The sequence below is a fragment of the Callospermophilus lateralis genome, chromosome 2 (genome assembly GCF_048772815.1).
Source record: "Callospermophilus lateralis isolate mCalLat2 chromosome 2, mCalLat2.hap1, whole genome shotgun sequence".
NCBI lineage: Eukaryota > Metazoa > Chordata > Mammalia > Rodentia > Sciuridae > Callospermophilus > Callospermophilus lateralis.
This window is the reverse complement of record NC_135306.1, coordinates 102,717,266-102,736,180: the sequence shown is the minus strand read 5'-3', so window position 1 is coordinate 102,736,180 and position 18,915 is coordinate 102,717,266. Positions and strand designations below refer to the sequence as shown.

General features: G+C 39.4%; 1 protein-coding gene and 1 non-coding gene across 7 annotated transcripts in view; both read right to left on the bottom strand.

Annotated features, from left to right (window-relative positions):
• Positions 1 to 7,996, bottom strand: part of Msantd2 (Myb/SANT DNA binding domain containing 2) — a 35,014-nt gene extending 27,018 nt beyond the window's left edge. For 4 of the 6 annotated variants that reach the window (XM_076846219.1, XM_076846225.1, XM_076846222.1 and 1 more), the window contains exon 1: positions 7,222 to 7,996. In XM_076846219.1, coding sequence (XP_076702334.1) covers positions 7,222 to 7,731 — 510 coding nt within the window. In that variant the 5' untranslated portion in view covers positions 7,732 to 7,996. Of the gene's footprint in view, positions 1 to 5,484; positions 5,602 to 7,221 lie in introns of those variants that run through there. The other 2 variants (XR_013090376.1, XM_076846221.1) reach the window with 2 other exon arrangements.
• Positions 7,997 to 18,344: 10,348 nt separating this feature from the next.
• On the bottom strand, positions 18,345 to 18,454 carry LOC143393341 (U6 spliceosomal RNA). The gene has a single exon (XR_013090628.1). It is a non-coding gene; the product is annotated as a U6 spliceosomal RNA (small nuclear RNA).
• Between the last annotated feature and the right edge of the window lie 461 nt (positions 18,455 to 18,915).

Here is an 18,915-nt window from a genome sequence, read left to right as displayed (position 1 = left end):
TGTATTCAATATGATTATATAATTCAGTTATATACACATGTTATATTATGTGAGTATAGGTCCCAGGACAAAAAAAGAAACTGGGCTGAGTGCAGTGCACACCTGTAATTCCAGCAGCTTGAGAGACTGAGGCAGGAGGATCACAAGTTCAAAGCCAGCCTCAACAATTTAGTGAGACCATAAGCAACTCAGCAAGACACTGTCTCTAACCCAAAAAAAAAGGAGAAAAAAAAGAGGGAGGGGACTGGTAATGTGGCTTGGTATTCAAATGCCCTGGAGTTCAACCCCTGGTACCAAAAAAAAAAAAAAAAAAAAAAAAAAAAAAAAACCCACTTCATATGGGTTGTGGTTTTAAAAAAAAATGCACCACTTTGTTTTTTCTTTGCAGTACATAAATTAAGAAATGAGATATATAATGAATATTTACACAATTGCAGTTCAACATTATAAAAAATGTGTTACTCATCTAAACATTACCAAGAATAGGTATGACCACTGTGTCACTCCAGAACTATCAGCTTCCCCCTTCTACATGGTTCTTTTTTTTTTTTTTTTAATTTATTTTTTTAGTTTTCAGCGGATACAACATCTTTGTGTGTGGTGCTGAGGATCGAACCCGGGCCGCACACATGCCAGGCCAGTGCGCTACCGCTAGAGCCACATCCCCAGCCCTCTACATGGTTCTTTATGAACCCATCATTCATCACTTAGTAAACCACACCTTCACCATAAGCTATGAGCTATAGCAATTTGTTCATCAGTTAAAAGGCATGGTTTTTAAACAGCTGATCGCTTAAAATTTTTTGGAACAATTTCATGATTTGCACTGTTCTAGATTATGTTGTCTCTAAGCTCTACACCAGCTCTACTAATCTATTGTACTGCCTTCTGCCCAGCCTTAAGCACCACCAGCTTAACATCAACATGAGCTTAACACCAACACCAACAAAATACAAGATCTTGCTCAAAATAAGGCAAATGGTTCTTTAATAAGGTAGATAACTTGAAGGTAAATAGTTCACTGCTGTATTTCTAAAATCTCATAAGAGGCACTGAGATATTTGTAGGTGCACAATGAAAAAGTCAAGCTGTTATTTCAGACATGATTTTTTAAAACCCTGGGATGAATCTATCAGTTGAGTCTGATCAAAGGGAATGGGCAAGATATCCCAATTCACTTCCAAAAGACACACTGACTAATCATTAGGCAAGAGTTATATGCTACACCTTTCCCTTTTACTTTCCTATTTCACTCTGGGCTTTCTAAGGATAGAGGAATTCAAAGGCCCAGTCCAATTGTATCAGCCAAGAAAGATATCAAAAAGATGTTCTGAAGCAGTCATCTTCAACTGGGGTAGCCATCCTCCTCCTCTACTGACTGATCAAGGTACCTTAAAACCTATCATACGTGCATATATACTGTAGGTATAAAGCTTGGCTCCTGAATTTAGAACGAACAAAGTAATATAAGTTATTGACATTGTTTCTCTAAAATGTTAACTAGAATATTTCCACATCACCAATGTTTTCAATATACATTTGATAAAACCTACCAATAAGAATTTATGTGAATTTTTCAGAATCAGAATTCATTATGCATACATTTTACAGTCACCTTCATCTCATTTGTCTCAAACTAGGTTTAATATTTTCTATATCCTATTAACTTCTTATAAACTTGAAACACATGATAAAAAGTTTGAATGTTAGCCTGAAAATGTTGGAGAGGGTACATGGATTTCACACTTTTAGGAGATGTATAAACACCATTATTTATTGCTCTGGCCAACACAACAGCCCCATTTGGCTATTTAATTTAAAATTAATTACAATTAGATAAAATTAAAAATTCAATTTCACAGTTACACTGGCCACATTTCAAGTACTCAATTGTTACCTGTGAATATAGACAATGCAGATACAGAACACTTCCATTTACCATTCCAAGTTCTACTGGATAGCAGTGCCCTAGGGAACTAGGAACATGCACTGCTTGCCTCAGCCAACTGAGGTTATAATACTTATATTCCTTGAATTAAAAGCTCCACCTCCTATAATAGTGGGCCATTTTTTTTTAACATCCATCAAGGTTCCTCCTACATAGGGGTAAAGTAACAGGAAGGGCAAGAAGGAAATGTGAGCTTCCCCTATTGGTCTAAGTATGTATTGACAGGCATCCTTTCACAAAATAAAGACTACTTTAATACTTAATGACTTTTTACTATGCACAATTCAATATGGTGACCACTAGCTATAGGTGGCTATTTAAAATTTTAAATCAAATTGAAATAAAAATTCAGTTCATCAGGCATACTAACCACACATCTCAAGGCCCCCAATAGCCACATGTGACTGGTGGCTAACACATTAAACTAAGATAAACAATAAAAGTTTTACTAAACAGTACTGTCTATACTATATACTTTCTAAATTCTTTTTTCCTTTCAACTACTATTTTAATCAAGTATCTAGAATATCTAACTCTATTTTTCACTAGATTTCAAAAAATACCAGGAAATAGAATCCTATTCATTCAGTTTTAGTGTGTGCTTTGTTATCTCTTACTTCCAAAATTGGACGCCATTAAATAGAAGTGTATGGATGGCAGTCAAAGATGGTCTTTTCTTTTAAAATACGTATCAAGCCTCAGATTCAGAAGCAGAGAAGCAAACTGAATGCAGAAACTTTCAAGTGGCTGGCTGAACATGTAAAAAAATGACAAGAAAAAAATCTCAGTCTTTCTTACAAAGGATGTGAGTGGCTTACCACAAGTCTTGTCTGAAACACCAAAGGAGAGACTTCAGAGATAGGCAATCTATTAATATACTTATACAGGTATCTTTTGGCTCCAATGTACCTCGACTCTAATGGTTCTCTCAAATAAAAGCAAGGCCTGATAGCCAAAATGAAAGACCAAATACACTATACTGTGATTTGTGTGCTCAAGTGCAAAATTAGTTCCAATGGTAATGACAATTACTGATGAAAAAAATCTAGGCAATACCTCTAGAAAATTAATCATTTTGTTTGTTAGAAAACTCCTTACCACTTCTAAGTTTAAAGAGGGCTCAGTGGTAGAACACTTACTAGCAAGCATGAAGCCCTGGGTTCCATCTCAGCAAAACACACACACACACACACACACACACACACACACATGCAACTAGTACTGATCCAGCAAGCAAGTTTTTTAGGTTGTATACAATCACTTTATGTTTAATCTTGAGGTGACAAGTACATATCTGTTTCATAAACATAAAGCCAACTCTCAAGAGACAATTTTTTGGAGAACACACAAAAACATGGGACTTGAGAATGAGTTTTGCAGAGCATCAGATTAACTGACTAAAGTGTGGATATGGTATCTGGCTCAGAAGTGAATGCTTTCATGATTCCAAGTCCAGAAAGAACTTACAATTATTAGAGTATGTATGGATGGAGAAGAGATCTTTGCCCCCTTTAAAGTCATTACACTTATAGTTGGCTTTAGTCATATGACAATTAATCAAGTATTGCCTTGCACAATTGTTTTATTTAGCTTTTTAACTCTTTGATGTGTGTACACAAGCTTCAGCTAGACTGCAAGCTCTTTGACTATAGGAACTGTATGTTCTTTTATTCACCTAGTAGACAGTCTTGCACATAGTAAGCACTCAAGTATTTGGTGAATGGACACAAAGAAAAGGTCTACAGAAAAGGGAAAAAAAAATATGCAAGAACTAGACCCAAAAAAAAAAAAAAAAACAAACTTCTGGATTTATTTATCTGACTCAAATTGTTAGCAAATTTTTTCTGGCAAACAAAAAAAGGAACAAAACTTCAGAATAAATAACAATCTGTGTAGCAAGGCAGTTTTAAACATACCATTTTATCCAAAAAAGATAGAACAAATACCAATAAACATGAAAGACATCAAAATGAAACTGTTTATAGCACTAAACGTATGTTTACATCCGACTTTTTTTCTTTTTTGGTACTAGGGATTGAGCCCACTACGCTTTACCAGTCCTTTTTATTTTTTATTTTGAGACAGGGTCTTGCTAAACTGCTAAGGTTGGCCTCAAACTTGGGATCCTCCTTGCCTCAGTCTCCCTATATCTGACTTTCAATAAAAAGTGTGTATGCTTAGAAATAATCCCTTGAATAGTATTAAAAAGTAGAACATTAGTTTCAAAATCCAAGTTATTAATTCAATTTTGACATTTATAATTTTAATACTTTCATTGTTTAGATAAGACATTTAGATCAGAGAAATAAGTGATATGCCTTAATATTATTCAGGAAGGTAGTCAGGGTAGGGGTTGGCATAGGACTCAAAGCTTTCTGATGCCTTCATAGGGGGATGAAGGCTGCTATTTCAACATGTTCAAACTATTCCAATGGAAAAACTGGGTACTAGTCATTGCTTTCTTTCAAACTTGGAAAAAATTATTTACTGACTTTTCATAATGGAATTTTTTAGTAAGAATCTCAAATATATTACACCAGAAATTTAAATGACACATGGTACTCCTCCTCCCTGTGAACCTCTGATGTTGAGGGGTTGTTTTATTTGTTTTGCAGAGCTAAAGACTGAACCCAGAGCCTTGTGCATGCAAAGTACATTTTCTTGCAACTCCGAGATACATCCCTAGCCCTGAATTCATACTTAAATGAGCTACATGAGTCTGTACATGAAGTTCCTATTTTCTTAACTACTTTGTTTCTATTTTGTAAAACCAAACCAAAAAGTATTACTGGATTTCTTTTGCAGTTATCATCAAAATAATAGAGTAAAAAAGACTTCTTTATTATTTGTTCCAAATTGGCATTTCTGAAACAGGGATCTAAGGATTTGTTTTCTCTCTTACAATATAAGGTTTTATTTTTATCTTCATAAGCAAAATCTGTGTTATTTGGACATCTACTTCATAACTGTGAAAGGCTGATTTCAAGTGACTAGATTTGCTTCTAGGCTGACTCCTAAAGGGAAAGAGTTCAGTTTGTTTGTTTTAATTTTTTTTCACAGTACCTTTATTCTATTTATTCATTTGTATGTGGTGCTGAGGATAGAAACCAGGGCCTCACACGTCCTAGGCAAGCACTCAACCACTGAGCTATAGCCCCAGCCCAAGAGCTCAGTTTTTAATGAGTATTTTTCAAACTTTGTTCCAAAGTCTATGTTTTTGAGTTAAAGTTTCAGTAACACTGCTGTAGACTTTTTAAGCTATCCAAAATTCACTTTCTAGATTTCATTTCACGAATTTAATAAGCATTCAATGCCTACTATATACTTGCACAGCAAAAGAGCTTATAAATTATAATTTTTACTTTTATTAACAAAGAAGTTCTGGGTTCCTTGATTGAAATCATTTAAAGAGTAAAGCACTTCAAAAAACAAAAGTCATCTGCTTTCCTTGTTAACAGCTACTGTGGATCAGAGAACTCATCATCATCTGCATAGTCTCAAAATATTCTAAGAGTTTGAAGTCAACTTGGTCTTACCTGTCTGGAGACAGGTAAACTGATCCTCTTAAAAATTCTTCAGAGGCTCAATCTCCTTTCTTTGCTTTAGGTTTCCTTCTCATAACTGGACAATGAAGCAATCCAACTAGATATTCCCTGGTTGTTTGAGAAACAATTTTATGGAGAGATTTATATTCAGTGAGGTTTTGATAGAGCACAATTTTCCTCTTTCATTGGGAAATTTCTAGGGACAAAAATCAATCAAACTAAAATAGTTACAAATACCTAAAGGTACATTTCTAAACTAAAGAAAATTTCATGGATAGATGCTATCCAGGGCAGGGCTAAAACTCTCCCCCAAATTTACCCTTCATTACCGTGAATAGGACAGTATTTCACTATTAGCTACAACTTTAAAAACATACTTGCATACAAAAAGAGGATGTAAAAGAAGCCCAAAGGAATGCTATCAAATAAACTACTTTAAACAATAACTGATAGGTTTGAAAAGCTTAGCTTCTGAACCAAATTTTCTAAGCAACAGTCCCCAAATGAACACTTCTAGAGCTAACACCTTGTGAACTTTGGCACAATCCTCCTCCTTTAATTATGATTGTTCTTACTGAGTTTTATGATTGTTGTTTAGTGTGACTTTTCTTACTTAGTTATGAGTAAGTTAATCTTGGTGATTTTTAAACCTCCTCCCAAGGAGTTCCCAGAAAAAGTGCCAGCCCTACCAGAAAAGAAGTACACAGATACTATGACTAAGTAATAAAAGTATTTTCAGTAAAAACTGGGAGGATACTACCCAAAACTTTTAGCAGACTCTACGAAAAGGGAAAGAGCTTAACTAAAACACAAATCCTTATTTGTCAATAATACCAATACCTAGATGAAAGTCAGAAACAGCAAAATGATAAGCACGCTGGTGGTAAACTTTTAGCCTACATTAAGCCTCTGCTTTAAATATTCAAGGATTGCCAGATGTACACTGCAGAGTTTACTTGTCACATCCGGCAGACTAAAGCAGGGAAAACTGACTTTCAAGAAAGGGCTTGGTCAGAAACATCAGGACCTCAAGCCAACCTTCCTCAGGAGGCATCGTCGTCAATCCAAATTCCAGAACAACTCTCGGCCACACTAACTTTCAAGGAGCGCACTACCTCCACGATAACAACACACAACTTGGCTATAATCAAGCCTTTCCAATTCTCCACAGCATCTCTTGCTTACTCTCCTTCGTACCTCAAATTAGAAGCAAAGCGACTGACACAAAGACTGGTCGTCTCAAGGCGCTTTTTGCATGGCTCCCCACCGCCACTTACAGAAAATTCCTTAACTGGGGACCCAACGGCCCCCCGCATCTGCCTTTCCTCAATGCTGCCCCAGCTGGTAAGCCTCTGCCTGGGAGCCCCTCCGCCAGAACAAAGCGAGAGGCCCCGGCGGTAGGGGCGAGAAGTGCCTGCAAGCACGGGAACTGCCGCACCGCGCACAATGAGAAACTACCAACTTCAGAACGCAGGAAGATCCTCAATTGGCAAGAAAAAGGGGCGGCGGCAGACACGCCCAACTTCAAACTCAGGAAACCTACGGGCTGGCGGCCATCTGGAAAAAAGCCCCCTTGCCAGGGAGAGAAGAAAAAGGCGGAGGAGATGCGAATCGCCCACCGGGCCCCGGAGGGGAGCCCTGCACTCAGACCGGCCCCCTCCCCCGAGGCCCGCTTCCCCGCCTTCTCTCTGCCTCTGGTTCGCTGCCCCAGGCTGGGCGGCCGGTTACCTTGATGCGCTCCCGGCACTGGGACGGGGTCCGCTCGTAGCCCAGCTCGGCCAGGGCCCGGGACACGCGCTCGTACATGGCTGGCCCGGGGGCCTTGCTGCCGAACACCGTGCCGGCTCCCTCCAGCTGCTGGTACCGCGCCTCCACCAGCCGCTCGTTGCCCCACACTGCGATGAGCGCGTTCGTCTCGGCCGGCGTCCACGACATGCCCCGGCAGGCGGCGGCAGCGGCTGCCGCAGCCCCACCACCACCGCCACCGGGGGAGAAGGAGACCGAGGACGAGGCGGCGCTGCGGCCCCCCAGCCCCAGCCCGAGACCCCCGGACGCCGTTGCCCCCGAGCCCGCCGCACTGCCTGGCCCAAGCGGGGAGGCACCCCGAGGCGTGGAAGGGTCGGACAACGATGGATTTCCGTCGCTCAGACCACCAGGAGACGCCGGGGACAGCACCTCCATCTTCGGGATTTTTAGCGGCGAGTTGGCGGGCAGCTCCGAGCCACAGGGCGCAGCCATCTTCCAAGAGGCCGCCGCTGCACCGCCCGGAAATGACGCGCCCGCGCATCCGGCCACCGCGGTCTCCAGGGCTGCCCTGGGGCCTGGCTCCCCGGCAGGCGGGCCGCTGTGGGCTTCTGCTGTCAAGGATGAGGCTGCCTGGGGGAGGTCGCCCCCTGTCCCCGGTCTTTCTCCGCGAACCCTTCCGCGCCGTCCGCTCCTCTCCCGGAGTGAGGGGCGGGGACGGGGCGCGCCGAAGCCCCGAGCTGAGGAGAAGGGTGGGGGCATGAGGGCGCTGGAGTGAGGAACAGATTGGAGCCTTCCCACTTCCTCTCCAATCTCAGCCTCCGGGAGGAGGGGTGAGGCCCGTGAGGGGGCCCCGAGTTAAGGAGGAATTGACCATTTCGCCCGCTCTCCTGTCTCCCTCCCCTTTACCTTTCTTCCCTCTACACTGGCCTCCAGGTGCAGTCTGACGTCCCGGGTGGACACACTCGGAAACCCCACTAGGGGTAATCGGGGAAGGCTCGAAGGTTGAGGGAACAGCAAGCGGTTCTGGGCGAGGCTTTGAAAAGCAAATGTGGATTGGGATAGAGTTTATACACTGTAGCTTTTCAAACCCATTATATGAAGAACAGCAACTTTTCTAATTCCAGTTTTAATCTCCTCCAGTTAATATGAGTAGGTGTGGCGGTTACAGAATAATTCGATATATTATTGAGTTTTTACACTGTGTGTAACGAGAAAATATAAGAACTCATGATCCCAGCAGTATAGTTACTTTCCAATACCATTCTCCATTCTCCGGGATTTGGAAGTTGCAAAGTTTTCCCAGTTTTTCATGCTGTCAAGCGCAAGGAAATTAAAAAGAAGACTACTGTCAGTTATGACCGCTCTTGTGACCTGCATTCATAAATTAGTGCTGGAACATAGTGAACAGCAGTGCATATAACTTTAAACTACTACCATAGTCTTCAAATCTGAAAAGCTGAATTATTTTGGATCATTAACTTTAAAACTTCAGTATTTTTTGTTTTGTAACTGAGGAGGCTGACCAAGGAATAACAATAAACTATCAGTGTACTTTTAAATAACAAATATTATATTTAATTTTTAAAAAGCTGAGGTCAATCACATTTTTAACCCTGGGAATCACCAGAGAAAATATGGTCATTGAAAAGACAAAGGATTAGACAATAGAAATGAAGTAAAAGAGGAGATAACTTGTCATATTTAAATGCCACCATAGTTTGTAAATTAATTCTAGGGGAAAGCCCAAGGAAATTCCAGAATTTATTCTGTGTTAATCAGGTTCGCTTACTTTGACCAAAATACCCCACAAGAACAACTTAGAGAAACATTTATTTTGCCTCACCATTCCAGTAGTTCATGGTGGGCAGACTCCATTTCTCAAGGCAGAAGGTGAGACAACATCATAGGGAAGGGTGTGGTGGAGGAACCCAGGCTCCACTCCACTCAAGGTGACCAGAAAGCAAAGCGAAGAAGGGGAATGGGCTCCAGGGAGGCTGAGCCCTTCCAGGGCACGCCCCCAGTGACCATCTCCTCCAGCCCTGTCCCACCTGCCCAGAGTTACCGCCCAGTTGGTTCATTAAAATTTGGATGGCCTGATTAGGTTACAGTCCTCACATTCCAATCATTTTCGATCATTTCACTTATGAGTATTCCTGCATTAAACACCGGAAGATTTGATGGACTATGCCTATCCAAATCAACACTATCCCCTTCCTTTTCTTCTAAAAGCAAGGTATAGTTGCTAGTCAATACCTTGGTTAAGAACACGATTCTAGAATCAGAATGGGAGCCTTCACATTCCATTTTTGTGACCTCAGCCAAGCTCCTAAATTCTCAATACCTTGTTTTCTTCGACCATAAAATGAGGATAATCTCATGACATTGTTGAAAGAAATAATACAGGTAAAGTTCTTAGAATAGTGAGTGCTCAAATATGTTATATGAGGGCTCTTGTAGAATCTCAATAATTTATCAAAGCAAAATTCACTCTTACTTGGCCCAAAAGTAAAAATTTGAATTTCATAGGTATTTAACATATGAAAGGGAGAGTCATGCTTAACTGATATACCAAACCACAGACTCCAAAGAGTTTTAAATTCAAGTGTTCTCTTTCTCCCCGCCCCTTACTGTACCTCAAGTCTAAGATAAATCCTCCTTTACTGTCTGATTGTGGATGATTCTCAAAACACCTCTGACTCATTCAGGAAGGCATCCTAGATAATGTAGATTGGCAGAGTCCTCTCTTGGTAAACTTCTATGTCTAGTCATTATTTCTGTATTACTTCTCTCCTTCCCCATTCCCATTCCCATCAGTCTACCTACTAAGAAAGTTGTGTCAAAAATAAAATTCCCTCCTGGCCCCATAGAGCTTGCCTGTAATCCCAGCAGCTTGGGAGGCTAAGGCAGGAGGATTGTGAGTTCAAAACCAGCCTCAACAACAGCAAGGTGCTAAGCAACTCAGTGAGACCCTGTCTCTAAATAAAATACAAAATAGGGCTGGGGATGTGGCTCATTGGTCGAGTGCCCCTGAATTCAATCCCTGGTACCAAAAAAGAAAAAGAAAAATGTAAAAGCCATTATTATATATTATGCAATATATAGGCACTACTGTACAGTTTAGGAAACCATATTTATTTGTAATACTGTTTTTCCGTGGCTGATCCTGGATTATTATTATTATTATTTTTAGTTGTAGAGTGACACAATACCTTTATTTTGTTTATTTAGTTTGTTTATGTGGCGCTGGGGAATGAACCCAGTGCCTCACACATGCTAGGAAAGTGCTCTACCACTGAGCCACAACCCCAGCCTCCTGATCCTGGATTTTGAGATAATATGTAAGGTGATTGCTCAAGACTTCATAGTTTCAATTCTGAATTTTAACATATATTCAAGTTTTAGGCACTGAGGTGGACTACCAATAAAATCTGGATACTAAAAATACCAAAGACTTCCCAATTTAATCAGAATTCATGAACTGCTTACTGTGTTTGATATAATGTGCTACGCCTTTAATTCTGGGTCCAAATTATGGTCATAAGTAGATAAAAGTCTATTTGAGAGGTAATATATGATTATTTCAAAATAATGTGCAATACATGCTAATCTACTTGTAAACTGTCGACTCCCCTTAATTATGTCATCCTTAATCCCCTCATTTTCTCAATAATCTGCATCAAGTGTTCATTTTCCTGACTTTTTAATAAAGCCTTCCCTGAAGCATTTGGACAGAAATCTTCCTTCTAATACCCATTCATACAACCTGGCACTTCTCATTAGAGTCATTCCTAGATACTCATGGTTGGGGGAGGATTGATTCTAGGCACCTGCAGGACACTCAAGTTCCTTATTTAAAATGTTGTATTTTCGTATAACCTATGAACATCCTCCCATATACTTATTTTAAGTTGTCTTTAGATTACTTAAAACCTAATGTAAATTATATAAGTAGCTTTGATACTGCATTATGGGATAAGAAATAGTTTTATAAAATATTTTTGATATTGGCACATGAGCTTGGTGAAATCTGCAGATGTGAAAGCCACCAATATGGAGAGCCATCTGTAATAATAATAATTGTTATTATTTTTTTGTGTGTGGTCCTGGGGATTAAACCCAGGGCCTTGTACATGCAAGGCAAGCACTCTACCAACTGAGCTATATCCCCAACCCTATCTGTAATATTTTGTTATGAAAGTGTTAATTCTGTTACATACTTCATTATTGTTTTATGAACTAGTGTGTTGTTTGCTTTGTGGTCTTTTATTCGCTTCACATTCCAGATCAAGTCTTCTAACATATTGCCTAAATCTCAACTTGAATCCAAGCCTCCATCATGTCTCTACTGAACAATTAGGCTTCCTGTTTCCATATTTTCCCACCTACACAGTATCAATCGTGAACCTAGTTTTTAAGAAGCATTTTTCCTGTGAAATACAATATGCATATATTAAAAAAGTATATAAAACATATGTATATATGATGGGTATGGTGGTGTAGGCCTGTAATCCCAGCTATTTGGAAGGCTGAGGCAGGAAGATTGCAAGTTCAAGACCATGGTGGGCAACTTAGACTCTGTCTCAAAATAAAATGAAGGGCTGGGGGGATTTTATTTTACACCACTAAATACATCAATTTTTCCCTGGTTTTGAATTTTTTATAAGGGAAATTGTATGTTCTTAAATCAGATCTATATATACCTTATGAGGCTTTAGTTTATTTATTTTTGTTGCTGTAAATTAATCTAATGAATATATCACATTTTATTTATTTATTCTGCTGTTAAATTATAAGCTGTGTCAAATTTGGAATATTATGAATAATGCTGCTACGAATACTCTTGTACATGTCTTTCAGCTCATATGTGCAAGTATTGAGTATATGCCTGCTTGCCTTCCTTCCATCCTTAGTTCTATGCCCAATTACCTCTACTCTATTTACTGAAAAAAACTATCATTTGCCAATCTCTTTTGTTTCATTTTGTTTTTTTGTGGTGCTGAGGATTGAACCTAGGGCCCTGTGCATGCAAGGCAGGCACTCTATCAACTGAACTATATCCCCAGCCCTGCCTCCCTCTTTTGTAAAATCATCTTAAAAAAAAAAAAAAATGGGGGTAGGACAAGATGGACTTTGACATAAAAAGTCCATCTTTTTTTATGTGTCTGGATATGAATGGGTATTTCTGGGTTCTTCTATTATAGTGGTCTATTTATCTATTCATTTTTCTGTTTGTCTTTCTTGTGGAAATATCACACTGCCTTAATTACTGTGTGTTATGATTTAGATAATGTGTGTGATTTAGCTGGTGTGAGACAATGCAAGAAAGTTTAGAGGTGAAATAATGGAGAGCCTTAATCTAAACAGTGCATTAATCCACTTGAATGGATTAACTGGGTAGTAAACTACAAGCAAGTATCGTGTGACTAGAGTTGGTTGGTCACAAAGAGTGTGCCTTTGGGATGTATATTTTGTCCCTGATGATCAGACCTCTCTCTGCTTCCTTGTTGCCAGGTCCCGAGCTGCTTTACTCCTCCACACCCTTCCATCATGATGTTCTTCCTCACCTTGAGCCCAGAGCAAAGGATCTGGCCATCTATGGACTGAGACCTCTGAAACCATGAGGCAAATAAACTTTTCTTCCTCTAAAATTGTTCTTGTCAGGTCTTTTGGTCACAGCAGCCAAAAAGCTGACTAAAACACTGTGGCTTTATAATTTTATGACAAATAAAACAAGTACCTTTTCCTCTTGTTTTTTCTTCTCCTTCAAAAGTTGCTTGCTATCATTGATCCTTTACGTTGCCATATACATTTTAGAATTAATTTTTCAAATTCTACAGAAATTTTGATTGACATTGCATTGCACCTTGTGTACTTATTTGAAAACTCATATTTCTATAATAATCAGCTTTCTAATCATTGAAAATAATAAAATGCTTCATTTATTTAGTGTTTAGTTTCTCTCAAATTTTTATAGCAGAAGGGGTGGGTGTGTAGCTTAGTCGACAGAGTGCTTTCCTCGAATGCACAATGTCCTTGGTTCAATCCCCAGCACTGCAAAAAAAAAAAGTTTTATAGCTGGGTGTGGTGGTGCACACCTGTAATCCCAGCAGCTCAGGAGGCTGAGGCAGGAGGATGCTGACTTCAAAATCAGCCTCAGCAACTTAGCAAGGCCCTATGCCCTAATGAGACCCTGTCTCTAAATAAAGTATGAAAAAGGGCTGGGAATGTGGCTGAGTGGTTAAGCACCCATGGGTTCAATCACTGGTACCAAATAAATAAAGTTTTATAATTTCCTACATAAGATCTTACACATTTTTGGCTGGATTTAGTCCTAAGTAGTTGGTATTTTTTAAAGCTCTTGTAAATTCTATCATTTTTAAATATTTCATTTTCTAATTGTTTTGCTGACATATAAAAATGCAATTGATTCTTGTATGTTGACTGCGTGTGTCTTGTACTCTTGACTAAGTGGTCTTTTAAAATCGTAAATCACTGCACATTCCCTTGTTGAAAATTCACCAATGGTTTTCCTTTAGAATAATATAATCCAAACTCTTTGCCATGATTCTGGTTGTTTAAAAACATGTAGGGGCTGAGGAAATAGTTCAGTTGGTAGAGTGCTTGAAATGCATGTACAAGGGCCTGGGTTTAATCCCCAGCACTGCCCCCAAAAAAGGACAGTTTTAAAACATGTCCACATATTATTTAATATTCTTCCAAGAAGTTGAGTCTATGTTCCCTCATCCCTTGACCTCAATGAGTCTTTTAACTACCTTGATGGATCAATTGTCAGAGAAGAGACGCTGAGTGATATTCAAGGCTGGAATTGAAAATGCCAATTTATCTGGAGACATTTTCACCAAGAACCTCCATCTACCATGTAAGAAGTTGGGCTACTCTAAGTGCACCTGGAGAGACCACATAGACAAAGTTAGTTTACCCAAGAGCCAGAAATGCTCCAGCTTCCAATTGCTTGTCTACCTTTTCCAAATTTGTGAAGGAAGAAACATGTGAAGGAAGAAACTTTGAGTTGGGGAGGTAGGGAGTGTTGACAGCCACAGCCAAAGTGGCCCCAGCAAACTTCCAGTTGCCATCAAACTTCCAGCTGCCAGCTGATGATTGGCTAACAGCAGCCCCAGCAAACTTCTAGCTGCCAACTGATTGGCTCCTCTGCGGTGATGCTCATTGGGTTGTTTCCCCGCCCTTTCAGACCACGGAGCTGCTCATTGGGGGACTTTTTGAACCCGCCCATGCGACTCAGCCAATTGGCCTCAAGAGCAGGAGGAGTGGGGGAAGTTGAGAGGCTTGTGGGAAGCGGTGGTGGCAGTTGGGCTCTGAAGGTTTTCCTGAGGTCAGAAACCTGTCAGTCGTGACATCAATGCTGACAGGTTCTAAAAATGCTTTCTCATTGCTTGAACAAGATTCTGACTTACCAGCAGTGCTTTTCTTTCTTTGTTATGATGGAGTCTTGGTAAGACTACTTAATTCCTTGTGCTTCTTCATCACACAATTCAAAATATCACAAGTAATTTGGATTTTCCATTCTGCTAACCCACATTGAATAAATTGCTTTTTTGTCAAAATTGGTTTATAATTAAATTGATCACGAAGAAGCTTATATACAGTATCTATAAAGCGCAAGTCATTCTTTGCTGTCAGCTCTATGTTGGAATCCATCAGAAGTTCTGGTGGAGACGCAGATGTCCAATCCTGCGCTTCCTCTGGTTTGTCCCAGTGCCCCATATATTTGTGGTCTTGGGCCCCGGAGCACTGGGCCCCCCTGTCCATTTTTTGGCAATGGAGCCCGATGCCTTTCTCCACGATATTGTGGATAGACACCTGGTCCTTGTTCGTTTTTTGATAATGGAGTACCCTCTATGGTGGTTTGAGAACGGCATTCATTAGCCCAATGTCTCCCTCTAAGGCATCGTGGGCAAATATCCGGTATTCTACTCCTTTGATACCTAGTTTTGTTAAACCCTCCTCCTATGGGGCAATTCCTTTAAAATGTCCTGTTTGTTCACAATTGTAGCATGTTTTTGGCCTAGCATCTAAAACCTGTTGTACTGCAGCTGCCATGACTTGCCCTTGTTCATTAATGTCTCTACATAATTTAATATATGTGTTTAAATCTTCATGTTTCCATGGTCTAATGACTTCTCTGCACCAACGATTCGCTTGCTCATAAGCCAGTTGTTTTATTAATGGCATTGCTTGTTCTGTATTCCCAAAAACTCTGGTAGCTGTTTGAATAAGCCTATCTACAAATTCAGCGTAAGGTTCATTAGCTCCTTGTATTACCTTAGATAATTGACCTTGTAAACCTCCATGTCCTTGTAAAGTCTTCCATGCCTTAACCGCATCTACAGCAATCTACAGGAGGAGGGTTTAACCTATTTGATGAGAGATTGGGGAAATAGTAATACACTGCTAATAAGAATGTAAACTGAATTTTTCTATAGAACAATTTTAAACTCAAAAGCTTCAAAAATATAAGAACTCCTTGATCCAGATATACCTCTTGTTAAGAAATATATACTAAGAAATAAAACCACATACAAACATTTAGTTATGAACTGTATAATCCTACAAGACTGAAAGAAGGCAGTCTGAAAATGCTGTGTTCTGTCTAATCGTTTTTTATATTATGTTCTAGAAAAGGAGGTAAAACTACAGAGGTTGTAAAAAAAAAAAAAAATCAGTGGTTGCCATGAGAGAAAAGAGGGATGAATAGGTGGAGTAGGTGGAGTATAGGGAATTTTTAGGGTGTAAACTTCTTCTGAATGATACTGTAATGGTGGATACCATGATATTACACATTTGTCAAAATCCATACAACTACATAGCACAAAGAGTGAATCCTAAATTACGGATTGTAAGGAAAAATAACCAAAACGGTTTTGGCACCATAATGAAAGTACAAACAACCAGGACTGAAGCAGATCTCAACAGATTCAGCAATGCTGTTTATTTATTGGCAAATTCAATCACGCACTGGAGGGGCTCACTTTCTGGGTAGAAAATGGCCCTGATTACAGGAGAGGTCTGGGTTTATATAAGTTACACACTGGAAGATGACTTAACCCTTGAAGACTTTTATAGAACATATCAGTTTGGGCATTCAGGAAACAGGTTGTGAGAATTTGAAATTTTTTGTTACTGGGCACTGGGCAAGGATGGAGGGTTCAGAGTTCAGCATTCAGCACTTATTTCCCTCCAGGGTCTATTGTACTGTCCCTGGAAAAGGACTTATTTGGGGAATGATTAATGTTTGGGCTTCTTTCCAGAGACTGTCCCAGGGATTGTCTTGTCAGGGGTGATGTTTGCTTCCTTCCCAAGGATTGTCTTGTCACTGGGAAAGGATGTATTGATAAAGGATCAATGTTATCAAAGTTTCGCCTTCTCCTCCTTCCCTCTTCTCAGGCCACTGTTTTGGGGGTTATCATTTCCATATCCTTCACAGACTTTAGTTAATTTTATCAATATTGATTTATCAGTAGTAATACCAAAGAACCATATTAGGGGAAAATGCGGGAGGGAGCTCTCTTGTACTTTCTGCTCAATTTTTCCATAAATTCAAAATTTCTCTAAGAAATAAAGCCTATATTTTTTTTTCTTTTCTGTTCTCCTCCCCACCCCATCCATCACCCCCCCACCCCTCCCCCATTGTGCGCTTTCCTTTCTTTTTTATATACCGCACAGGGAATTGAACTATTGAACTTTTAGCTCTTATACTTGGGTCTATAAATTAGTTTTGAGTTAATATTTGTTTGCAGTATAAGGATGAGATCCAATTTATTTTTCTCCTCCTTCTTCTTCCTTTTGCATCTGTATTGTTTACCCAGCATGATTCATGGAAAAAATTATTCTTTCTCAATTGAAAGGTCTTTGTCCCCTTGTCAAATATCAATTGACTGCAAATGTGAGGGTTTATTTCTAAACTCTCAATTCTATTCCCCCAATTTACATGTCTATCCCTGTGCTAGTACCACATTGTCTTTGTTACCACAGTGTTGTGATAAGTTTTGAAATTGTAAAGAGTTTTGAAATTGTAAAAAGTTTTGAAATTGTAAAGTCCTCCAACTTTGTTCTTTTTCATGATGGTTTTGGCTATTCTGGGTCTCCTAAATTTCCATATAAATTTTAGCACTGGCTTATTAGTTTGTACAAAAAGAAAGCCAGCTAAGATTTTGATAGGGATTGCATTGAATCCATAGATCAATTTGTCAGTGGGACAAATTTTCATCTGCTATGGTTTGAATGTATGTTTCCCCCAAAATTCATATGTTAGAATGCAAGATCTGGCATAATAGTATTAAGAAATGGGAACTGAGTCCTGAGGGCTCCCACCCTTATGAATGAGTTTGATATCAAAAAAGAGCTGGAGAAAAATAACTAAATCCCTTTCCCTTCTGTGTCCTCCAAGTGCAGACTCAGTGCTCTCCCTGTCTTCCATGTGAGAATGCAACAGCAAGACAACACCTTGAAAGCAAAGAGTAGCCCTCACCAGACACCTTATCTACTGACACTTTGATCTTGGATTGCTCAGTTTCCCAAACTGTAAAGAATATGTTTCTCTTCTTTAAATTGTCCAGTCTGTGGCATTTTGTTACAGAATCATGTATGAACCAAGAAAACATCCTTTTTTAAAACAGTTTTTAGTTGTAGATGGACACAATATCTTTGTTTTATTTATTTATTTTTCTATGTGGTGCTGATGATCGAACCCAGTACCTCATGCAGGCGAGCCAAGCTCTCACTGAAGTTCAATGTACCCCCCTCAATTTTTGTGGGTTTTAGAGTAAAGTTCTGCACTTTGTTTGTTAAATATATTCCTAAATAGTCGGGCATGGTGGTGCATGCCTGTAATCCCAGAGGCTTGGGAGGCTGAGGCAGGAGGATCACAAGCTCAAAGCCAGCCTCAGAAATTTAGTAAAGCCCTAAACAACTCAACAAGACCCTGTATCTAAATAAAATATACAAAAGGGCTGGGGAAGTGGCTCAGGGGTTAGGAGCACTCCTGGGCTAAACAAACAAACAAACAAAAATGCAGGATTAGTTTATTCTTTTTTTAAACAATTTTATGACTTTATTTAGCTATCAGCAAAAATATGAAACGCTTCACAAATTTGCGTGTCATCCTTGCGCAGGGGCCATGCTAATCTTCTCTGTATCGTTCCAATTTAAGTATAGTGTATTTAGTTTTGATGATACTGTAAATGTTATTTGTTTTCTTCGTTTCCTTTTCAGATTGTTTATAGTAAGTGTATAGAACTACATATATATGTATATATAATTGGTATTGTATATAATTGGTCTTATATCCTGCAATCTTGTGGAACTCATTTATTAATTCTACCTTTTAGTGAATTCCTTTTGATTGTCTATATTAAAGAACATCTCATCTAAGAAACAAAGAGTTTGATCTTGTTCTTTCCAATCTGTATGCCCATTACTTCATTTCCTTGCTTAAATGCCTTATCTAGAACCTTCAATATTATGTTGAATAGAGATGGCAAGAGGAGATATCCTGGGGCTGGGGATGTGGCTAGAGCGGTAGCGCGCTCACCTGGCATTCTTGTGGCCCTGGGTTCAAACCTCAGCACCACGTACAAATAAAGATGTTGTGTATGCCAAAAACTAACTAACTAAATAAATATTTAAAAAAGGATATAT